Here is a 26266-nt window from a genome sequence, read left to right on the forward strand (position 1 = left end):
AATGGCCAAAACGGAAGTGTTTCCGACGAACCGGTATTACAGATACGCAAATACACACAATGACTCCAAAAAGCATACATTACAGAAAGATACACCAAACAAAAAAAATATAAAAGTGAGTAAAAAACATATTTATCATGTTCATGTCCCATATAATTTAACCAGGGAAATCGATTACAATAGGGTTCCTATCACCGCTGGTGCTAGGAGCTGTGTATGCTTACATACAGGGTTCCCTGGCCCCGCGGGCTTGGCCCCCTAATAATAATAATCGGAACGATTACAATAGGGTTCCTAGCACCGCTGGTTCTAGGAACATACGCGGTCCCCAGGCCCCTAATTATAGTATGGTCTGTGGTCTAGGCTATTGATTCAAATGAATTTTTCATAATTATTGAGATAAATTGATTGATAATTTTTCGACACCTTATTCATTTAAACTACTGTGGGTTTTCCCAGTCTGTGTTAAACTAAAACATTTCCTTTAATGCAGTGTGACAGTAAAAGGTGATTTTATGTTTGTCTAAAATAGTACAGTGAGCAGGTTTCATGTACTCTATCCTTTTGTGTCTTTATTTGCATGTTTGGTATTGAAGTAATCCAAAAGTAACTAAAAATAATCAGTTACATTACTTTAATATAGTGATACTTAGAGTAAGTTACTGATTACATTTTTTATCAGGTAACTTGTAATTGTACCCTCCCAACCCTGGCTGTAAAGCATTTTGTTATTTATATTGAAAAGTGCTATACAAATAAAGGCTATTAATATTATCATTACTATGTGTGTGTGTGTGTGTGTGTGTGTGTGTGTGTGTGTGTGTGTGTGTGTGTGTGTGTGTGTGTGTGTGTGTGTGTGTGTGTGTGTGTGTCTGTGTGTGAGTGTTAGGGGTGAGTATTGGCAAGAATGTTGCAATACGATACGGTATTCTACCCAGTTAATATCAAAATAAATGTAGAGACGAAAAATCAAGTTGCTGTATATGTTCATAAGAAGATATTGATCATTCAGAGGACAAATTAAGTCAAATCTATTTGCTTCAAAACATCCTATTTAATATTTATTTTTAGTGTTTTTGCGCATTTTCACTGAAAAAAGAAAATGCAGTGTTACACACTGCCGTCATAAAAGTGCAACAAATTTCTTTTCACTGAAACTACTGTGTAGAAGTCTTAAAGTAAACCATTACAACATAATGACGGCATTGTAACAACTGTAAGTGAGAACATTAAGGATAAATCATCCTGAGTTACTGGCAATGCACAAAAATAGGAAAAGAGTGTGTGTGTGTGTGTGTGTGTGTGTGTGTGTGTGTGTGTGTGTGTGTGTGTGTGTGTGTGTGTGTGTGTGTGTGTGTGTGTGTGTGTGTGTGTGTGTGTGTTTTGAGTGTGATCGAGTTCTAAAGTGACATTCTGAATCCTCATCCCCATCTAGTGGCAGGAATAAACCTACAGGCCTGACTTTTCTGAACTGATAATCCAGTGACCAAAACATGCACTGACCCTCTGTGTCATCTCATAGATTTCTAGAGAAGGACCTGTGCATTCTTCATTTACCTAAAAAAGAAGAATCATTTATTGTCATTTCATAGCACATCCTCATCACAAGTAATGAAGAAACATTTTCTCTCACACACATAAAGGCCTAATTACTACATTATTGCACATTTAGTCACAAAAAGGTCAAAAAAAACAAAAAAACACATAGTTTAAACTAACATACCTATGTATAAAACATAAACTACCACACACTGCAAGCATCCATTTACACGTAAATTAATGTACACAAAGTAAAGAGTATGAGCAGAAAGACATTTATTCATCCAGACATTGAAAACATCTTATAGTTTCTTCTCCCATGGCTCCTTTGGTGTCAAATCCCTCTGTAAACCTCCATGGACGTTTATATTGTCCAAGAATGTCTTCTTACTGACATGCGGCATTAAAATCCACAGTTATTTTCTCTCGTTTCATCCTTGTTGCTCTATTCTCGCCCGTAATTGAAGCTCTATCTCTGGTCTCCTTAATGGAGTCTGTTACACGTATGAGTAAAATTACCGTAATGACCAAATTAGCATTCAAAAACTGTTTGAATTGTCCCAATAGAGTATGTATTAGTGAAGTTACGGTAAATTAAAGTAATCACAGTGATACGTTCAAAGTTCGTAGGAAACCAGCAAATCATAATTAACTTTACACCAAAACCTGAGGTGAAAATAGACGTATGGTCATCCTACGGAAATGTTTTATTTTATCCGTCATATAAAACGTCTAGAGAGTCCAAATCAATGCATACACGTACAAAAATCATAATAATTAGTGTATCTTGATACATTTTGTACGTGTGTGCGTGAACATGGCGTTGTAGCCATGGAAACCAGGAGGATGCCTTATTTAAAATCACCTGCTGACCTTCAGTTACTTTGCGAGCAGCGAGAGACGGAGCGAGAAGTGCTGTGAGCTCTGAGCAGAGAAACAAAACAGTCTCATTAGAGACTTCTACAGGACCAGGACCAGACAGAGAAAGTCTTCAAACCAGAGAAGAAGTTAAGACCAGGAGGAGACCATGGGCCCACGCATGGCAGAGGGTCAGTCATGTTTGAATTCTTAGACCTACTTTAATCATTAGCACTAAACATGATGGAGCCTAAACATGGGGTCATTTAATCATCAGGTTTGTGTCAGTATGTCTTTAAATTAGGTTTGGGGCCTGAGACGTTTGGTTTAAACTTTACACAGGTTTAGGTTTAAAAACGGTCAAATAATTCAAAATAAAGATGAATACGACTACAGAAAATTGTGTTAACTCAATGAAAATTAAGAAATGCTGATAGATTTAGTGATAATTTTACTCTGAAGTGAGGGCATGGGCTGCAGATGTGTATTTAGTGAAAAAGTAAAAAAATATAATTAAGTCCTGTTCTGAGGTAGATTTGATTAGAAAATTGTACTTAATTTCATACTTTATAAATGCTACAAAATTGATTGTTTTCTATTTTATTTGTCAGTTCTTTGTTATTTGTTAGCATCCAATGATGTTCATTTAGACTGGGTGAAATGTAGTTACCATTGATACTGTTGACATTGTTTGTGGTTGAATATTTCTTTGATTTATTCTAATAATGCTGGTGATGTTTAATCTGTTTGCACATGCTTTATTTTACACATTGATTAGTTTCTTTCTTTCTTTCTTTTTATTTTTAAATTAGTTTCTTAATGTAGAGGGATTTCTCCTGATATAAGTTTAAATAGCTTTTTATTTTTTTATTTTTCTTATTTCACGATAATTTTACTTCTGTGCTTCCTAGCAATAGCATTAACCTAGCAATATTAGCCTAACATTGGGCTAGCATTAGCATTAGCCTAGCATTAACAAAAACCTTGCATTAGCATTAGCACTAATAGCTTAACATGAACCAAGCATTAATATTTATGTAGCATTAGCATTAACCTATCAATAGCGTTAACATAACAATAGCATAGCTTAGCCTAATTAACCTAGCATTAGCATTAGCTTAGCAATTGGGGTAACTTTAGCATTAGTCTAGCATTAGCCCAGCAATAGAATTAGTCTAACAATAGCATGAGCCTAACATGAAAATTAGCCTATCATTAGCATTGGGCTAACATAAACATTAGCCTAGCATTAGCACTACCTGTGATACTTGGACACATTTGTAACAATATTTAAGTTAAAATAAACATTTAAAGATAATGTAATTAATTTAATATAAAAACTGTATGAAGTAAAATGGTAAATGGACTTGATTTATATAGCGCTTTATCACCACACTGAAGCAGTCCCAAAGCACTTTACATATCAGCTCATTCACCCAATCACTCTCACATTCACACACCAGTGGGACAGACTGCCATGCAAGGCGCTAGTCGACCACTGGGAGCAACTTAGGGTTCAGTGTCTTGCCCAAGGACACTTTGACAGGTACTGGGATTGAACCCCCAACCTCTCGATCAGAAGACGACCCACTACCACCTGAGCCACGGTCGCCCGTGTATAGGAACTGACTACATCTGTCTTCATTGTCTTCTCTCACTTCAGGACTTTGCAAACAAACGGTACCCAGGTCATCACATGTTCACCCTACTGCCCTCAGGGAGACGATGCAGGACAATCGGATCACGTACCACCAGACTCATCAACAGTTTCTTCCCAAAAGCCATCCACTCTCTAAACCGGCGGTCTGCAACTTTTTCTCTTAAAGGGGCAGTACGATGAAAAAATCATTTTATAATGGTTTTGCTACAGTGATATACATCCCTTTAGCCTCATTCACATAGCCACAGTTGAAAAAGTTCTGTTTCCTCCCTCTCTTGGTATTCTACATTTTGTAAAAAGTCAGCTCCAAACGGGTGATTTGGATTTTTCTCACGTTGTGACGTCACATCGCAGAAACTCCTCCTCCTGACAATCCTCGCTCCTCCTACCCTATCAGAACGTGAGAATGTGAGCTCCTCCCTCTCAAACTAACACACAGGTAAAACAAACACTGCGGTTTAATATAGAATATACATTATACTATTGTCATATATGTAAAGCTACATACACAAAATGTGTTCTCTGTATTTAACCCCTCCCTGAGGAGCAGTGGGCAGCCACAGTGCAGCACCCAGGGAGCAGTTAGGGTTAATATAAAGGACTGGTCGGGGTCTTCTCACTAAACTGTTGACTGTTGATCGGAGCAGTCGACAGTGCGCTCGATACACTTTTATTCTTTATTTTTCAATAAAAACATAGGTAACTTGTCAACAAAGTGCACGTTTTGAAACCATTGTTTTAATGTTTGTGTCAAACAAAATAACATGGTTTTTTACAGTAGGTAAGTAATAATCCAGAGATAAATTACATTTTAAGATGCTTAAAAAACATAGAACATATTTTTATGTGACCGGAAGATAAACAAGGGCTTTTTAATGCTCATTTGTAACAACAACACACAGCCACACCCCCTAGCGGCAGGGCGGTCCATCGTATAGCGAGGCGTTCCCTCCACGCAGAATTAAAAGGGCCAACCTCCAAGTCACGTTGACGGCCTGAAGCTGAACCTTAAACCAGGCTTCAGAGAGAGGCATGAAGTCTGCGTCTATAGACACGCCCACTCATGCATATGCAAGCGCCATGAAAGTAACTTTTCAGAAGGCTAAAACTCTGGAAAAAAGACAAGTTTGGGAAAAGAGGTTTCTTTCACCCTCTGACCCCCCACCTGCCCTGAAGATCATTGAAAGAGATGTGTGCCAGCTATTCAAGAAACAAAAGATCAAAAAGGCTCCAGGACCAGATGGAGTAAATGGTAAATGGACTTGATTTATATAGTTCTTTATCCCCACACTGAAGCAGACTCAAAGCACTTTACATATCAGCTCATTCACCCAATCACTCTCACATTCACATTCACACACGTGTGTGGGACAGGACTGCCATGCAAGGTGCTAGTCGACCACTGGGAGCAACTTGGGGTTCAGTGTCTTGCCCAAGGACACTTCGACACATAGTCAGGTACTGGGATCGAACCCCCAACCTCTCAATCAGAAGACAACCCACTACCACCTGAGCCACGGTCACCCACAAGTGTCTCCCTCCTGCCTGAAAGCCTGTGCTGAGCAGCTGGCCCCCATCTTCACACAGATCTTCAACACATCACTGGAGCTGTGTGAAGTACCTTCCTGCTTTAAAAGCTCCAGCATCATCCCAGTCCCAAAGAAACCTGCCATCACAGGACTCAATGACTATCGACCCATTGCTCTGACGTCCGTAGTCATGAAGGCCTTTGAGAGGCTAGTACTGAGCCACCTGAAGGACATGACAGGACCCCTGCTGGACCCCCTGCAGTTTGCCTATCGGGCAAACAGGTCGGTCGAGGATGCAGTCAACATGGGACTGAACTACATCCTGCATCACCTCGACTCCCCAGGGACCTACGCTAGGATCCTGTTTGTGGATTTCAGCTCTGCGTTCAACACCATCATCCCGGACATCCTTCACCAGAAACTCACCCAGCTGACAGTCCCGGCCTCCACCTGTCAGTGGATCACCAACTTCCTGACTGACAGGAAGCAGCAAGTAATGCTGGGAAGCATCACATCTAGCACCCGGTCACTCAGCACTGGCGCCGACCAGGGCTGTGTTCTTTCCCCACTTCTATTCTCCCTCTACACCAATGACTGCACCTCAGGGGACCCCTCTGTGAAACTCCTGAAGTTTGCAGATGACACCACCATCATCGGTCTCATCAGGGATGGGGACGAATCTGCCTTCAGATGGGAGGTGGAACAGCTGGCTCTCTGGTGCAGGCAGAACCATCTGGAACTGAACCTGCTCAAGACTGTGGAGATGACAGTGGACTTCAGGAGAATATTTTTTTTTCTAGTAAATTGTTATTTAATGTTTACATTATTAGAGAGAGCACAGTTCACCAAGTCAAATTCCTCGTGTGTATAACATACATTACATGGCCAATAAAGTTGATTCGATTCTATTCTATTCTATTCTATTATACTATGTTGTTGGGGTTCTTAGAACAAATGAAGACGGGTGAAAAATGGCGTAATACTGGACGTTTAAAGGAGCCATTTTGTCTAATCTCACCTGGATTAAAGTCCTTCCGGAGCCAAAAAAAAAAATATATATATATCTTCTCAATGAAGACAATAGTGTGTGTCAAATTCTGTACAGTTAAAATTATATTGAATAATGTTATGTGAACATTTTTTTAAGTTAATGCATTTGAATGGCTACAAAAAATTACTTGAATTTGATAACACAAATCTTGTTGGTCAACACTTGCTAATTGCTCACATCTTGCAACATATCAAGCATGCATATTAAGCCAGCATATTGGCAGTTAAAAAAGACTTTCCCCACACAACTGAAATCTCCATTTTTTTCCTAAGAATAGTTTTTTTTTTTTGTTAGTTTAGTTTTCCTACCAGGGATTTAAAACTTAAGGTTAGCCACAGGTGCAAGGAAAGTTGATAGGTGGTGAAGAAGGAAGGTGCAAAGTTATTGCACAATGTGATTTATTTTAGGTTAACAAATGGTTTTATCATAATTTTATTTGAAGTTAATGTCATTAATTTTCAATACCCTCTGTAAGTAAAAACAATTCTTTATTTAAAAAAAAAACTATAGGGAGCCATTGCAAAAGAGTCAAAGAGTCACAGGTTGCAAACAATAAACCCACACCATAGACACCAGCATCACTACTAATATAATGGAAAATTAAATACTCTCTTTTATATTTTATACCGTGCACTTTTATACTGATGAACTTTTAAAACCCATGCACTTTTATTCGGAGGAACTTTTGACACACTTTTATCGTACCTTATGTTGTTTTTATGATAACTGTGTCTGTCTAGCTTTAATCTTTGAAGTGTACTTGAATGGTGTCAGGAGGGGCATCTGCAATTTCATTGTACTTTGTGCAATGACAATAAAAGGATTGTATTCTATTCTATTTGTTTTTATCTTTGCCAGTTTGAAGCCTGGTAAATAAATCAGATTTTAGATGGAGCTCATTGGTAAATAAATACTGCTGTTAGACCAGGCCTGACGGCTCCAGTGGTCCATGCGGGCTGACCCCTGATGTGGACTATGGAAAGCCAGGAAGTGTTTAAAAGTGGTTTAAAATCAGTTTCAACTACAAACAGTGGAGCAAAGGGAGGAATTTTGATAATAACCAGAGGCAAGACTGAGTGGTAATTAAGGATTGTTTTAATCACCAAATAATCATGTATTTATTTGAAATGTGTTGTGGAGAAAGAAAGATGAGGAGAAAACAAACTAAACTGTTTGTAAAGCTTTATTATTGCACTACCAGGAACATGGGACTCCACAAGGCCTGACAAACATCACAATTCAAACAAATCACTCAATAAATGAACACCACCAGGTCACAGCACAAGAGTGATCAGCTCCATCTGACCAACATATTTTCATTCTGTGATAGATCCATCAAGATAAACATCACATTTAAATGCAGCCAGGTTTCTCACATGAGGAAAAACACCAAAGCAGTTCCTACAACATCTCCTGAACATGAGTCAGAGCTGAACAAGATTTAATACACATTGGTTTACGGACCTCACAAGGAATCCAAAGGTTTATACACACACACACACACACACACTGCCTGTTCCAGAGAAATCTGAGCTACATTGACAGACATTCACTGTAATGAACACATGCTGAGCTCTGATTACCTATAATTAATTACAACTCTGTGAGGGGAATTAACAAGAAGTTATCTAATCTTTGATTTATTTCAGTTTCATTTTTCAGGAAATGTACTTTGATCTCCTGACATGTTTCCACTGTCAACTGCCAGTCTTCTTCAGATGTGTCTGCTGATCTCTTTTATGTGTTCATAATAAACATATCATATTGATATATATATATATATGAAATATTAGTTTACTATATCGCCAAGAAAGCTTGATACATCTTGAATCTCGATATATCGCCCAGCCCTAATTTATAAATTATAAAACAGCCTAATTAAAAACATAAATGTGTATATGAAGCACGTGTTTATTTAATATACTTACAGTTTATATACAAGTCAACACGTTGCATATTTACTGTTAATTTCACGTTGCTTGTCTTTATATTAGACATTAACATTTTATTTTCATTATATATTTTCTTATAATTTCTCATGCTCACTCATGTGGTTCTCTGGTATTCACTAATGACTTATTAGACACGTTTGTTACAGACTTTACATTCTTTAACACTTTTTAAAGCAGCGTTTATTTGTGGGGCTTGTGATTGGCTGATTTTTCATGGTGACTTACGTCGTTCCTTCCGCTGTGGTAGACGTTAAAATCTCAGTTATTAATCTAACAGAACGTGTAACTGTGTCACATCCTGCTGCTCTTATGAAGGTAAACTATCTGTCTGCTGTTTGCGGGTTTGTTGCCGCTGTCGGTACTAATCTCGCCATTTCAGGTGGCAGTTCTCGTGAGGCAAGTAAGGAATTTTTTCAATTACTATTATATTAAAATAAGAGATATTTACGGGAAAATACTAATGCGGGAAGATGGCGGGAAAGAGGGGTAAATTACGGGAGTTTCCTGACCAAAACGGGATACTTGACAGGTATGCACAGAAAAGACAGGTCTGTTCATGCAGGAGAGCACAACACACTCACTGTGGCTTTACAAACACACACATGCCACCGCGATGTCAGAGCAAACCCGCCACACACAAACACAAACAGCAAGATGAGGGCGGGGCCACTGAAGACTGATGGGGCCTGATGATCATTCATCAAACTGGCCTTCTAAGATGCTCTCAAAAGAGAAGGGTACGAACTTGAAGCCTTGGCCTGAATAGAACTTGTTCTGAAACTCCACCCTGGAAAACAAAGACAGGAGTCAGATGAGTGCTTTGGTACCATTTACTGCTCAACTTTATTACACATTGTAACAGAACGTCCAGCTGGAAGCTATCAGTATTATTAAAGGTATAGAGGATGATTTTCCTGAAGTTTAGAGAACACACGCCCTCTGCACATGCGCAACACTCTACCTGCTTCCAAGAGGGAATGCCTACGTTTGCGAGAGAGCGTGCACGAGCCCAGTTTTCCTCGTGCACAGCTCTGTTTACAAGTTGGAGTCGGCATCGCTCATAGAAGCTGCTGGTTCAGCTTATCTTGCATTTTTCCCACTATGTCAGACGGTAAGTGAAAATCCATTTTCAAAGGACCCGATGCGCCGTACGTAAACATATCGTCATGATTGACAATTAAGAGGACCAATAGTTAATATGATCCACCCGGAAGTTGAAGCCAAAATAACATTTTCCACAATACGTTTAAATTTAAGATTGTTCAGATTATTTTTGAAAAATGTAAGGGATCGGTAAAATTGTGTTGATTCTCACCCAATCTTTGCTTAAACCAACTTGAAAACTGAACTGGTTTGTGTCAAAGATGTAAAATGAGTCGCTTTAGCTTTGAATCATGAGAATTAAAGATTAAAAGAAACAAGCCAATGCATGAACAAAGATGCTACAGAGAACATGTTTTAATTCCTTCAGAAGATAAATAAATGAACGAGACCAACAGCAGAGGGCAGCACTCACTGACGTTATTTGTTTGTGAACTGAGTTGGAAAAATGGGTGACAGTGAGCTTAGCGTGTTTGCAGCAAAACTCTGTTGTGACAGAATGGAATACAGTTAAACTAGGGTTTTTAAATGTTTGATTTTCATACAGCCTGACGAGAATTTACAGGAGTTTAAGGAAAAAGGCTACTGTTGGATCACAGCATGAGAAACAAGTTCAAGGTTCAAGCGTCATAAAATCAGATTGGGATCAAAATGACGCTACATTTCACATCATTGTTGGAAACATAGAACGTTATAATCCTTGAGGTCTATGTGTTGTGACTTCCATTCAGCTAAACCTAACAAGGCCTACTGTATATCCTCATTTAAATCTCACATAAAGACACATTTTTATCAATGCACATTTTAATCTGTTTTAGGCAGCATCACAGGCAGGACTTTTGGTTCTTTAAGTTCTTACAGTATAATTGTATTTCTCTGGCTGATGGTTTAAATTTTACTTTGTCTTATTCTTTATTATCATATGTTTTCCTCACATTTTCCATAATTAATTTAACGCTTTATCTTTTATTGTCCTTACTATCTGTAAAGCACTTTGTGTCTAGGGATGTGAATCGAAAAGCGGTTCTTTCTGAGAACCGGATCCCAGTAATCCAATTCCTAGGAATTGTTAGTTTGCTTTCCTGTCAATTCCGCTGATCGGTTCCTCTTACGTCGCAAATACGTAACGATAAACTCCCCCAGGTCCTGTATATTGTGTGTTTATGCCAGAACCAAGTGAAACTCCTCCCACCATATAGTTGTTTGCTGTCCACTGCGGAGATTCCACCTCCTCCACCCACAGCTGTGCTGTCCTCGTACTGTCTTTGTAGCGTCTCTGTTGCTACGCTACTCACTTCCAGGTTCTGTACACTTGTGCAAAAAGTGCTTCTGCACGGACTTTACTTCCAAAAAACAACAAACTTCAGCAAGAACACACACCTCGGCGCCAGTTTATGTCCTCATAACAAGTAATCAGACACGGGAGACGGACTGGTACTGATCGTTCTTTAGTTTGCTCTTTCACACACATGGCTGATGATGTCACTTGTAACAACGGGGACGGCGTCTCTGAAGGTCCATTTACAGAAATGTAAACTAAAGCTTTACTGTTATGATAAGTGCAGCTGTACTTTTGGTTAATATGTTCTTTTTTACAGAAGAATTATTTGTTTTATGTCTGAATTAGTTTTGGATCAAGTTGTTCAAGTTCAAAAGGAGCACTGTAAATATTCTCAAGGAATCGACAAGCAGTATCGATAATGGAATCGGAATCGCTAAATTCTTATCAATTCCCATCCCTATTTGTGTCCCTGTTTAGATTATTATGACTATATTATGTTAATCGTTTTTCTGTGTTACATCAACAAATCTGGAAGCAGCAGTACTAGTAATATGCCAGTTATAGACTCAATGGTTCAGGTGAACCAGTGTCTTCTTAAGAGCAGCTTGCTCATGAACCTTTAGCCACATAAACACGTAGGGATGATAAGATACTGTAGAACCTCACAAGATTGCCCAGAATATCTCACTTAAATACATTCTGCTATCTGCAGTATGTATATAAAATAAAATGAAATAAAAGGGGATGTTATAGAAGCATCTGCTTCTCTTTGTTAGATTTACCGACAGATGTGAATCTTTGGAGGAGCCGTGAACTGTCTCAAAGCAGATTCTCCACGAGTTCCTAACTTAAACTTTTAATACTTTTCCATCATGTAAAAATGAAATCAGATATTCTATCTAGATTATATGTACGGTTGGAAAATGCCACTCCCAAACTCACACATTCTAATGACTTCATCAAAGAGGAAAAAATAAGAGTGTGTTGTGAGTTCCTGCGTGTTCCAGGCCTCAGTGAGGGGAGTGCTCAGGAATGTCTCCTGTGGTGGAAAATATTTAGCTTGCTCGAGCAGTGAGAGGGAAACACTCGCACTTCAGATCAAATAGTTCTGCATACAGCTGGCTAAAAAATGTGTGTGTCCCAAGGTGTGTGAAAGCAGCATGGAGAACACAGAGAGAGGGCTGGATTCACTATTCCTGAGAAAAAGACACAAACTGAAGCTGCTTTTGGGATCCACTATCTCTGTGCCTGATAAACAAAAACACAGTCACTCAGTGTAGACACAACATGGAAATTAGTTGATTAATGCTAAACACTAACGGATGGAGCGACAACACTAATTAGAAGTGAAGTATTTTCATTGCTGATATTTTTTTTATTAAATCCACTGGTATTTGGTGTCATTCTATCCATATTGGACTTTATTCTCTCTCTTCTCTTTCCCCCGTGAATAATAACATGATTATCTGTAAAGAGCAACTCATTATCTTTCACAAACTAGTGGAATTTCTGCGATGGAGCAAATATTAGCAGAGTTACAGTCTTTTAAATGTACGTGTTCCCTGGGAAACCCAGACATTTTTGATGAGTTTGTAAAATCCGGCCAAACGGTTCGAACGAGACGTGAAAATAGGACATGACAGGGTTAAAACGGACGTATGGTCGCCCTAATCAACGGTAACTGCTGAGGTAGCACGTTGATCTCCAGTCGCCCCGGGCATCCCAGTTACCTCCAATCTGCACTATTTTAATTTGTCATGAGTAACGAGGAGGCAAAAATAAAAGTAAAGGAGTAAAATTATATATTTTTTCACTTTTAAATGTAGTAGAGTAAAAGTGCTGATTAAAAAAAAACAAAAAACACAAGTAAAGAACAAATCATCTAAAAAAACTGCTAATATTTAAGTATAATAAGGAAGTACATTTACTTAGTGAAAGGGGCGACCGTGGCTCAAAGGGTCGTCCAATAACCAAAGGGTTGGGGGTTCAAATCCCAAGCCATTGTCGTGTTCTTGGGCAAGGCGCTTTACCCACATTGCCTAGTGGAATGTGGTGTGTGAGTGTCAGTCTGCCCCAGGACAGCTGTGGCTACAATAGTAGTTAACCACCACTGTGTGTGGAGTGAAAGAATAATGCACATCAATATAAAGTGCTCTGAGTGTCGAGAAAAAGTGCTATATAAAATCCAATGCATTATTATCATTATTATTACTAAACTTCTCAGATCACGGCTTTACAAATTGAACAGATTGGAAGGAAGGTTTGACATGAGCAAACAGTGCTACATTTGGACGATTCAGACCTCGGGCAGGAACTAAAGAGTGTACAGAGATGTGGGTGCACACGCAAATAATTGCAAATGCTATTGGTTCACCTGTTATTAGAATCACAGGTGCTCAAGTGTTAAAGAGCACCTTATTTCAACAACAGTTTTTAACGTGTTATGGCGGTGAATGTTGGAAAGCAGTGACCACATGCAAAAACTCAAAATCAACATATTCTTGAATTACAGTAAACACAATAGATTGCTAATGTTATTTTTCCTGTTTGACAGACACAATCCTCAGTGCGCTCAATTACTAGATCCACTACAACACGCATGCAACACTAATCAGGCCTTTAATATTGTTTAACTTAGCAAATTCATGTAAAACTGCATGTTCTCATTTTTAAAAATGTGCACACCTGAAAAATAAGTCTAAATGTAAATGTTAAATGCAAATCTACATGTAAATGTTAAATGTTTAATGTAAATCTAAATGTTAAATTTATATCTAAATCTAAATGTTAAATTGGTCGCCAAATGTAAAGCTAAATGTTTAAAAATTATGCAAAGTGGGCAAGTTACGAGAACCTGCCCACACCACCGACTCAGTGAGTGAAGAGCGGGACATTGCGGGATCGCTCCAAACTGAGAGTGGTAATTACTGGTGTACAGGCTGCACATCAGCCGAGGCAATTGCCCTCACACAGTTTAATAAATCTGAATTTGCTGAGAGTACCGGCATGCTAGAGGGTGGGGTGTGTGGAGTGTGGGTTGGGCCTCGTGATCAACAGGCGCTGACCTGCCATTTTGTATAATTTCTAAATATTTACCTTTACAATTGGCTAATGATTTAACATTAAGATTTAACATTTACAAATAGCTCTAACATTTAGATTTAACTTTTAGAATTAGCTCTAACATTTAGATTTATTTTTCTTGTTTACACATTTTTAACAATGATATAGAACATGTTATTTTACATGAATTTGTCTCAAATGAATGAAAAATTAGCTAAATGTTCAAAATAACGTTGACTATGATACGTTTTTTTTTCCCCCACATAGCATCACTTCCCTCTATCATGTCATTTTATGATGTTTTTATCTCTCTGTAAAGTGTCCTTGAGTGTTTATAAAATGTTTTATAATTACTATTACTGTGTGGCTCTATTTTCCACAGAGACATACATACGTAGGTTGTAGTGAAACATTGGTCCTGAGCACCATCACTGCACATCTGGCCTCCAAAAATGCATGGCATGTTCCCTCCCTCACATGTTTATCCATATGTGAACCATCACCATCATTTACAATGAATCCAACTCAGAGACAGATAAATTCATGGGATATAGGACTTCAGAAGCGACCTTACCAAGTGTTATTCTACACTGCAGAAACAACCGAGAAGAAAAGAAATACAATAATCAAAAAACTAATCTCTCCTGAAATAGTGGAGCACTTTAGGCCCTGTTTCATAAATATAGTGATCAGTCAAACAATTTCTCATCAATACTATTTTTTTAGACAACAGATCCCCAGTCAGGGCTTTACTGTTGGGTTGTGTTAGTATCATGTAAACTTTGTTTTCACTTTGATTAAATATAATCAATCCGAGATAACATATGAGATATATCATAGAGTATAACATGCCCTGTTTAACCTTATGGACAGAGCAGCTTCCACTAATGCATGAGGGATTAACAGGGTGGAGGCGGTACTGGGAGGAGATGGAGCTGCATGGTGTGTGAGGTTATCTGGAGTCCAGAGGAGTCTGACATCGGCATGCTCCAATAATCATGTTGTTTTTGTTCTGAGAATGGAAAAAACATCAGATACCTGGTGCTACCCTCAAGAACAATGGTTCCCAAACAGGGGTACGCGTATCCCTAGGGGCACAGGAGCACAATGCAAGGGGTACTCGGAAAGATTTAACAATTAATTTGAAAATAATCGGTAAATGTTCCTAGTTCCTTTTTAGGCTATGTTTTGGATAAATTCACTACAAACAAACAGTATTATTGCTCAATAAAATATTAGATTTTCCTGAAATTTATTAAAACAAGATTGTTTTATGCTGTAGGGGCCATTTTATCACACTTCTGACAGTAGGAGACAATAATTAGCTACATAGGATACCGTATTTACTCTAACTATTATAGAAGTAATCATATAAAAGTTACACTGGTATTTTATTTAAAATAAATTACATTCATTGTTTTGAAATTCTAGATTAAGCCTCAGGGAGCTAATGTTGGGGTCACAGATAGGGGTTTAGAAAAGCCACTGTTCCACTAATAAAAAAAACATAGGAAACTATAACTATTCACTGATTTTGCACATTTGGGGGAATTTTGTGGAATAATTTGAGACAGATTTTGCAAAAATTGAGAGTTCTTTCAACAATTTGAGATTAAAAATGATTGTCGTGATATAAGAAGTGAAAAACCAAGCCTAGAAAATATTGTGGATTTTAATAGAATTTTGTTTTTGGAGGGACTGAGATATCTACGACGGAAATAGTTGTTAATTTACAAAATGTTTAATGTTCTTTCTATCATTTTTACTTTCTCGAGCGGGTTGAATTTGATGCTCTGTAGTGGTTAGCAAACTTTTTCGGCTCAAGTACCACTTCCTCTTATTTCTGAGTCCAAGTACCCCCTTTGAAAACTATTTAAAAACAACTGTAGAGCATAGGGATGTAACGATTCACTCAACTCTCGATACGATTCGATTCATGATACTGGGTTCACGATACAATTCTCTCACGATTTGTATTACAAAATGGGACTGTCGACAAATGATGACTGAAAAATATTCCTTTATTTTTCTTGGGGAAAAAACTAAAATACTGTACTATTTTCCTTTTATTTTTCATTGTCAAAAGAATCCCTTGATAAACTATTCAAAACAATGCAATTTAACTAAAAATAAATCTTGAATGAAATAAATAAAGGAATAATACAAATGAAGAAGAAGCCTATTAATGTAAATTCTGGTTCTATAGTAAACAATGCAAAACTGCATAATGGTTCTTTTTCTTTTTAAAAGTGCAACTGAAAATGTATTGGACTTAAAAAAAAAAAAAAACAGTCACTGTATTTACGTCAGATATTTGTTTGGACCAGCAAAGGGTGCTGGTAACCCAGTGGTCGGTTGGGATGCAGGTATTCTGTGCAGTGAAGAAGAGATGCTGTGCTAGCAGACAGAGCTAATAGAAAAACGTGACTTTTACAGATATTCACGTAATATTACAGATATTCTTTCAGTGCTAAAGGGGTAAGGAATCATTTATGAACATGTTTAAGAGTAGAAGGCGGCCAGAAAGAAAGTAGTAGCAGTTTCCGCCCGCTGGCTCAGCATTTGGACAAGAGAAGGATAAATATACAGTGCCCTCTGCTATTTAAAAAAAGTACTGCGATTCCATTTTCAGAGAATCGATGCGAACCGTGATACCTATGAATCAATTTTTAATCGTTACATCCCTAGTAGAGCATGATGATGGCATGAACAGGTGATAACACACATTTTAAAGAATCTCATTTTGGAAAGTGGACAAAAACAATATTTAGTGCTGTGGTTCTCAATCTCTTTTGATCATGACCCCATTTTGATATCAAGAATTTCTGGCGACCCCAAAGACGTTTTTTTTCTAGAATTAGTTTTTGATCAAGTTTTCATGTTTTTTTTTAAACTGCATTATAGTTGAACTAGATTCATATTTCACAAAGTGAAACTATAGAAATTCAGGTTTCTTTTTTCTTTCAAATGTGTTAGTTGTTTTAATTTAAAAATAATAATAATTAAAAATGTCAAAAATCTATTTTTAAACCCATTTAATGAATAAATTTATTTCTATATTTTTTATAATTTCTGGTTATCTCACGCCTGCAGTGGGACCAAGACTGACACTTTATTTGTTAATTTTGTACTCTCTCTCTCTCTCTCAAGTACCCCTAGGGGTACATGTACCTCCATTTGAGAAACACTGCTCTAAAGGGCCGGGACCTTGAGTTTGACACATGTGACATTATTGACAGCATAATGTCCAAATTATGGAGAGGGTACTTATGATATAAAGAGGGGGTACACATGACTTGACGGGACAAAAAGATTGGGAACCACTGCTCAAGAATGAATCACTGAAAGCTCTTTAATCACTTGGTGTAGTGATGAATACACTGTGTACATACGTGTGTAACTTACCAGTGCAGACGTAGGGCGTGTAGGAAGGCTGAGAGTCCCTCCATGATGAGCAGGATAGCAACAGTAAGAGTGGCAAAGGCTGCAAAGATTATAGAGAGGCCGAAGAAACCACCGCCACTACGAGACGACAAGCCCAGGTGCATCACCATGGACCACAGCACCTCAGACAGCTCTGTACGCACACACGAGAGACAGTGTGAAGGTGCTACTGTATGTGTGTGTGTGTGTGTGTGTGGACTCACGTGCATGAGCCAAGCTGAGGGCCCACAGGCGCAGGTATGAGGCTGTGTTGGAGATACAGCCCAGGCAGTACTCAATGGTGTGGATGGCCTGGTGGACAGCTACGTCACCAAAATCAAACTGTGATGAAAAATATGATTTAAACATAATTTTAATAAAAGCAGAGCTGATGGTTCGACCGGTCGTGTAAAGTATAAAACCATCTGATGGAATATACTGCGACAAGTCCTAACTGTACCCAACTCAACTTTATTCACAGGTAAATCTCAATAAATTAGAATATCATGAAAAAGTTTTATATTTTTGGTCACTCTTTTCAGAAAGTCAAACCCATATATGATATAGGCTAATGACACATAGAGTGAAATATTTCAAGCCTTTATTTCTTGAAAATATGATGATTATGGCTCACAGACAATGAAAACCCAAAATTCGGTGTCTCAGAAAATTAGAATATTACATAAGATCAATAAAAAAGCACATTTTAAACAAAAATGTAAGGCTTCTGAAAAGTATGTTCATTTCTATGCACTCAATACTTGGTTGGGCCTCCTTTTGCATGAATGACTGCATCAATGTGGCGTAGCATGGAGGTGATCAACCTGTGGTACTGCTAAGGTGTAATGGAAGCCCAGGTAGCTTTGATAGCAGCCTTCAGGTCTTCTGCTTTGGGTTAGGGCTCTGGTGTCTCTCACCTTCCTCTTGATAATAGTCCATAGATTATCTGTGGGGTTCAGGTCAGGCCAGTTTGCTGGCCATTCAAGCACAGTAACACCATGGTCATTGAACCAGCTTTTGGTACCTTTGGCAGTGTGGGCAGGTACCAAGTCCTGCTGGAAAATGAAATCAGTATTTCCATAAAGCTTGTCAGCAGAAAGAAGCATGAAGTCCACTAAAATGTCCTGGTAGATGCTTTGTTGACTGTGGACTTCAGAAAACACAACGGACCGACACCAGCAGATGACATGGCAGCTCAAGATAAATCAAGACTCCAAATTCCACCCGAAACATTAAAATTTCCCACAGTAAGGTCTAGGGATGTGCATTGCCATGAATTAGACCATACGATTCACGATTTGCTTGTCACGATATGATATATCCCGATACTAAAAAATATCATTGCAATATCAATAATTGCAAATTTCACCTTTAAAAGTACAAAATGATATGAAATACAATCCATTTCATTTTTTTTACTTGCTAGAACAAGTAAATGGTAACTAAATGTTATTCAAGTGCCAGTATCAAAAACAAATGATTCTGATTCTGTTAAGTTCTTAAATTCTTTTTTTTAAAAAGTAACCACATACAGTACATCTATAAAAGTGCCCAGTATGTTTTATTAAAATAAAGTGTGCTAACATGCTCTGCATACATTAGCACAATGAAATAGATTTTTTGTTAAAAACATGATTCTTTTTATTAATACGATAATCGCGCAGTAAAATATCGCGATATATTGATTTTTTTCCTTACACCTACAGTGGAGCCAGCCCAGGGATCCAGCACTTCCATATTGTCCTTTTATGTGTATTATAGTCATTTTTTATGCAAACTACACAACTTTGCAATATATTAAAAACATGTTTATCAAAGGATCAATTGTTGTCCAGCATTATCATTCTCTGATTTGTGTGCAGTCGGGTGCAGTTTTTCTTATTCAAATTAAATGTTGGACCAGAAAAGAACAATAAATGGAATCTAGTTTTTGTGGTTTACTATAAAATGAGGTTTTTCAACACTCAAAATGTTTACATTTGTTGTACATATTTTGAAAGTTGAAACAAAGTGAGGAGGGGTGAAGCCAAAGTTGTGCTCATATTTCCATGATTGCACAACCATGACTAACGGATGTATGAAGAGCCTCGTAAGCATCAACATGGAAATCTACTGCTGCACATTTTCTATGTCTGCTTTCCTTTACTTTGTACTTCCCTTAACTTTGTTCTCACAAAGTAGAGCTCTAGGAAACACTGCTCATTGTTCCTGCTCAAAGCAGCTAAAGAAAACATACCATACGACATACGAGGCTAAAAATACAGAAGACCAAAATCTTTGATTGAAATGATGTGAAAATCATAAGGAATTATTGGCGAATATCGACTCGACCCATCTTTCCAAGAACGTATCAAAAATATTTAAGAACCTTAGTACAAAATGATTCCCACCATTGAATTAGAATTAAAATAAAAATACAGCTAACTTCACTTGTCTAATTTCATAACAAAAAGGGAAAGCATGTTAGTGGTCATAAGTGTAGAGATTTTTCAGGTCAAAAGAACGAGGGAACAATACATTCTTTAAAGTAATGAAAAAACTGATAATAAATATATATCAATAACAATATAAGAATTTAAAAAGAGGATAATTTCAAGTGTTGAAAGAGAATGTTGTTAGGAAGGATTGAATATGCAGCACAGTGCGTTCTCCTGTATGTTAATACCAAAATGTACATAAATAAAATGAGTGCACCAAGTTTGAATAAATGATATTTTCCCCAAGATTAGAAGGAAACAAGCTTGTAAAGAATTCAGGATTGCAATGAAAATGTGTACGTTCATTAGCAACATTGGCTGCTCATAAAAAATGTATACATATACCTGAGATTCATTTAGACTTTACTTACAACTCAATAAAAGCACATCTGCAGGTCAATCCTTATCTGTGCTTTCTTTTTGTGTATTTATTTGTCCAAACTAAAAGTAAAGTTCAGTTCATTCATATCCATGTGTTTTTTGTACACAGAGAGAAAGATGTTTGCAATTTCTGAGACTTAAAAAAGAACAAAACTTAAGAATATTTTGTTATTTTTATTGAAGTTATTTTTCTTTTCTTCACTGCCAATGCAAAGGTAGACTTTACTTCATCAAACACCTCAGAGGTGTTTTCAACATTGGGGTCGGGATCCCATCACAGATTCATAGAACAATGGACCATCATTTTGCTGATTTTATGGATGAACCCCAAAAATCTCTCCCCTTTATTCCCCCTTATAGATGGTCCTGTCTCCACATGACTGTTCTTCATTGTTCATATCTGTGTTCAACCACCTGGTCTCTGGCACTTTTAATATGGGGGTCGTGTGCTGAAAAGTTTAAGAACCGCTGCGCTAAAGCATGTAGCATACAGAGCGAATTCTGTAGCCCTTTTCCCTTTTGCACACACAGTCTTCTCTGTTTATCATAACTGTTCATAATCATAACTGTTTTAAGATTTATTTCAGCTGCTTTCTACTAGTAGTTTTTAAAATAAATGGGTTCTTTATTAATTTAGTTAATAAACAGGTGCGCTGCCTTTGGTGAAAGGTATGTTTTTGCCAACGTTGGTTTGTTGTGTTTGTTCACTTAATTGATCAGTTTTGCCAGGTTACTCTGAAAGGCTTTTGATGAAATTTTCAGGACAGCTAGGTAATGGTAAAAGAGCAATATTATTGATATAGATCACCAGTCATGTGACTCTATGAGTTGCTTCTCTTGGCCAGCGAGTTATTCTGAAGCCTGAATCTGTCCTGAGTAGTCCTAGACCACCGCAAACAGTCAGGATCCGTCCACACATGTCTACAGGCCTGTCGCTGTGGGTGGGCCATGGGGGGGGGCGGCCAGCACACCCACTTGTGACACAGGTTTTTAATTATTTTAATTAAACGTGTTAGCGTGTGCACAAGAGCGTTGGTTTGCGCGCACAAGGGCGCTGGTGTGCGTGTGCAAGTGCGCTGGTGTCGGCGTGCGCACTCCCAAAATAAAGGTTCCAACTCTGCTGGTTTGTAGACGACATGAAGCTCCGTACATGTAAATACAGGCAACCAGGATCGACTGCTGCTCATTAATTCTGACCCAAGTTAAATCTGTCTGCTGCAAAGAATCAGTGTTCTTGTCAGAAATGGTGAAGATATGGTTTAATGGTTTAAGTCTGAATTTTTTGCTCTTCTTCTCTTCTTCATAGATATCCTAGTAAGAACATTTCAAAGGATTTTTAGGCCACATTTGTAAAAACAGTGGAGGATCCCTTTAAAGAAATTAAGGATTTAAAACAGTCAGAGGGGGTTGGGGGAAATAATTGTCCCTTATTATGACAAAGCTCACGTACTATAAAATCCTATTATATTTGTCAATGTTTATTTAATAAGCACCAACATATTACTGAGTTTATGGATGAAAGCGCATGTAAGTGTGTTTGTCTAAATAATGGCTCTGGTGTGCTACACCTGCTCTGCTAATATAAAATCTTCTCATAAAGTTTTATATCCAAATCCAAGGAGGATCGACTAATAAAACATAGGGATGCAGCTAAATGAAAATTCTTTTCCGAAACCAAAATAAATGATTTTGCAAATTACAGTAATGGCTATATGAATGTGTTAAAGCATTGGAATATGATCGCCTCAATTAATAAATCACTTGAAAATATATGAAAATATTTATTTAGAGCTGACATTCCAACAGTGCACAATATAAAATAAAATAAAATACTAAATAAAGTATTCAACTCATACATTAAATAATAATGTACAGGCCTATAACTGACTGGGCTGCTGAAAGAGAGTCAAATCAAATATGTTCTCTCATAACACAAAGTGCATTTAAGTTGTTGATGAAAAGCTCTTATTTATTTTTAGATCTTTATATTTTTAGATCTTTATAACGCGGACCAAGTACAGTCATAATGAAGTGCAGCGAATCTCTTTGAAAACCTCTGCTTAGAATCGCTTTAGTAAGTAAGTAAGTAGTTTATTTATAAAGCGCTTTTTGCAGATAAAATCACAAAGTGCTGTACAGAGTTGTGGTAAAAGTACAAGTGCAACACAATAGAATAATAAAACAAGAGTGCATAAATATCATAAGAACAGCAACATTAAAGGATAAATAAAAATTAAAATCCAGTAACTAAAAGCTTTACTGTAAAGTGTAGTCTTCAGCAGTTTTTTAAAAGTGTCCACACAGTTGAGCTCCCTGAGAGACTGGTGCAGGTTATTCCAGAGTCTGGGAGCTACAGCCTGGAACGCCAGGTCTCCTCTGGTTTTAAATTTAGTTTTTGGGGTCTTTAGGAGACCCTGACCTGAAGACCGAAGGCATCGCCCTGATGAGTAGGGGCACAACAAGTCCCAGATATATTTAGGGGCCTGACCATGTAATGCTCGGAACGTGAGAACTAATATTTTATATTCTATGTGAAACTTAACTGGAAGCCAGTGCAGAGTAGCAAGAATGGGGTGATGTGGGATGTTCTAGAAGCACCAGTTAAAAGTCTGGCAGCAGCGTTCTGAACGATCTGGAGTCTGTTTAGGGTCGACTTATTAAAACAAGTAAAAACAGAATTACAGTAGTCAATACGAGATGATATAAATGCGTGTATAACTAGTTCCAGATCTGATTTTGATAAAAGATGCCTCACTTTAGAGATATTTCAGGTGGTAAAAACAGTTTTTAGTCAATTGACGACAATGTCCCTCCAAAGACATGGACTGATCAAAAACAACCCCAAGGTTTCTGAGGCTGGTTTTAACAGATGAGCCCAGATCACCAAGAGAGTTTTTAATTAGAGGATGTTTTTATCAGGAGCAATGATCAGAGTTTCTGTTTTGTTTGAATTTATCTGGAGATAATTTGATGACAGCCAGTTTTTGATACAGGATATACAGTCAAAGATCTCGGATAAAAAGTGAAACTCTGAGTCATTAAAGGAGCAGTACAACTGGATATCGTCAGCATAAAAATGATAAGACACATTTTTAAAACCACGGATCAACCGACCAAGAGGCATCAGATACAATAAAAACAAAACAGGCCCCAGAACAGAGCCCTGGGCTACTCCACATGACAGGTTGGACATATTGGACATAACATCGTTAATAGCAACATTAAAGGTTCTTCCATTAATGTAAGCGGTAAACCATTGGAGAACAGTACCAGAAAACCCCATCTCAGATTTAGTGCTATGTACAGTATGTATTCAAATATGGCCGCTCCATGGACATATTGGCTTTTTTCCAGACACACACACATGTACTGACCGCGGTGCTTGCGTCATCACATCTTGTTTCGGCCGGGTTGATTTGTTGAACTAAACACCAAAAACACCAAAAATGGCTAATCACCAAAAATGTACTTTTGGGCCATTTTTGGCCAAAAATTATTGGTGGCCAAATTTTCTGTGCATCACTATAAATACATGTAACAATTTCACTGCAAGAAAAAAACTGCATTCATAAAAGGAAAAATGTATATACCTTATTTTCTGGACTATAAGGCCTGGTGACCCTTTGTAAACCATTTCCTTTTTCTCATATCAAATCCACAGGTTTTGTTTTACTATTGTTTCCATTGTGTCACGTGATACTGGACACTTCCCAATTATGGGATGAAATTACAATCATATTTTACCTTTATGCTTTTTAACTGTACAACGCTCACTCTGTGTATGTCTGTTCGCATAGATGCAGTACATTCCCTATACTACACACTCACTCAGAAACACTGACACTGTTATCAGGGTGTTTGTTAGTGTAATTTAAACCAAGTGCATATTCAGCAGTGCCTTCATCCACTCACATGCACCGACATACATATGCATGGCTGGCACCAACAGACACTCCACAGGATGGTACAAGTAGCATGAATAGATTAGACACATGCTGCTACAACCATAAACTGCACATCTTACCGGCTCTTCTTCTGAGTGCTTGGAAATAAATAAAAGACAGTGGTTGAGTGACACGATCAGGATTTACGGCATTACACAAACTCCCATCCTGCATTCAAAGAGTTTTTTGGCAGTTACAGACAATTTTGAATCTACAAATTATGAAAAATCTATAATTGCCCTGCATTAAATGATGAAAAATCTACACATGTAAATCTGTAATACAATTAACTATGTGATGACTGACAATTCTAAAGGTCACTGACACCTGTATAGATGCCACATATGGAAAAAAAGTAAAGGGTGTTTTTGTAATCTCTTATCATTACATAAACTCTGAGAAGAATGTTTATGTCAAAGCACAGAAATCAAGAAGTTGGGTGGTATTTTGAGAAATTCCACCCTTGAAAATCACCTCATTGTTTCTGTTTGGGAAGTGGAAACTTCTGATCTGCTCCATTCCATCCCAGTCCTCCCTTCATATTTGCCTAATGCACTAGGAATTCCATCAACCGTTATCAATCCAAAGGAAATAGTAAGGTCTTATCATGCAACCAAGCCACATTGTAGTTTTAATGTTATGTCATATTTGCATTTGTCTCCTGACACTAAAACACAACTTTCACTGGAACACACAGTGAAGGGTGAGAGGCCCTACAGACATGAGTAGCATTTAAAAAGAATGGATTTTTAGGTGTAACCACAGAGTTCAGATGTTTTTTTTTCAGGGCTTACCTCATCCCCCTCCTCTGAGTGATGAGAGAGGTGGTCGTGGTCCATAATGCCAGCCTCGTCCTCCGTGGGCCCGTTGCCCACCCGCACCCCTCCAAACTTCTGCGTTCCCTGTTGGGTGAGCCCGGTGCATGATGAGGACACGCCTGTTTGCTCTAAAGACTGCTCTAGATTCTCTGCAGGGGTTTCTTCCCTCTTCTGGGACTAGATACAAAAGCCACAAGTACGGTGTACATTTTAGGACATCCTCAGGTGTGAGGTATCAGGAAAACCTCTGTCAGATGAAACAGCCCCAGGCTTAAAAACAAAAGCCATCAGACTCAACGGCCTCAGGACGTAAAATACAACATGGTGTTTTATTTTTAAGGAACTGGAAGTACACATGACAAAGTAAATTTTAAAAGTTAAGATATATCAACGTATTGTTTGAGTAATAAATACATAGTTAAATGAAATGTTGATATATCTTAAAGGGGCAGTATTATGAAAAATTCACTTTATAATGGTTTTGCTACATTGATATACATTCCTTTAGCCTCATTCAGAGGGTCAAAGTTGAAAAAGTTCAGTTTCCTCCCTCCGTTGTTATTCCACATTTTGAAAGAAGTCAGTTCTAACTGGACAAATTGGATTTCCCCCCCAATATTATGTCATAAGATGGAAACTCCTCCTCCAACCCTACATTAAAATGTGAGCTCCTCCCTCTCAAACTACCTCACAGGTTAAAACAATCACTTTGGTTTAATATAAATTAAACATTATTGTCATATGTGTATAGCCACATACACAAAAAGTGTTCTCTGCCTTTAACCCCTCCTTGTGGAGCAGTGGGCAGCCACGATGTAGAACCTAGGGAGTAGTTAGGGTTAATATAAGGAACTGATATTAACCGTCGTCAGACAGGTTAGTTTTACCCTACTGATGATGTGTTGTTGCAATATTAGAACCATTGAGCCTATGATTACAAGCCTGCTCCCTTAACCACTAGTCCCTTTATCCACAGATAATATATTTAACACATGACTAGAAGGAAGTGACTTTGCAGCTCTGGTGAGTGTTTAAAACAGCTGACTCATGACAGTTTACTCCGCTGCTGCTGCTGCCGCCGCACACACAGAGAAGCAGAGATTGTCAGACTCACAATCACAAAAGCCGCTTAAATAACCATGTGTTTTAATGTAATGTGCAATTTTTTGGCTGAAAACAATAACAAGA

At 37.9% G+C, this 26266-nt stretch overlaps 1 protein-coding gene across 7 annotated transcripts in view; it reads right to left on the minus strand.

Annotated features, from left to right (window-relative positions):
- Nucleotides 1-8771: 8771 nt before the first annotated feature.
- The window catches only part of atp6v0a1b (ATPase H+ transporting V0 subunit a1b), a 48109-nt gene continuing 30614 nt past the window's right edge, over nt 8772-26266 (minus strand). For 4 of the 7 annotated variants that reach the window (XM_028475816.1, XM_028475817.1, XM_028475815.1 and 1 more), the window contains exons 18-22: nt 25055-25255; nt 24341-24358; nt 17683-17800; nt 17441-17612; nt 8772-9376 (exon numbers count right to left, since the gene is read on the minus strand). In XM_028475816.1, coding sequence (XP_028331617.1) covers nt 9283-9376; nt 17441-17612; nt 17683-17800; nt 24341-24358; nt 25055-25255 — 603 coding nt within the window. In that variant the 3' untranslated portion in view covers nt 8772-9282. The remainder of the gene's footprint in view (nt 9377-17440; nt 17613-17682; nt 17801-24340; nt 24359-25054; nt 25256-26266) is intronic. The other 3 variants (XM_028475821.1, XM_028475822.1, XM_028475820.1) reach the window with 3 other exon arrangements.

This window comes from Gouania willdenowi, chromosome 19 (assembly GCF_900634775.1).
Source record: "Gouania willdenowi chromosome 19, fGouWil2.1, whole genome shotgun sequence".
NCBI lineage: Eukaryota > Metazoa > Chordata > Actinopteri > Blenniiformes > Gobiesocidae > Gouania > Gouania willdenowi.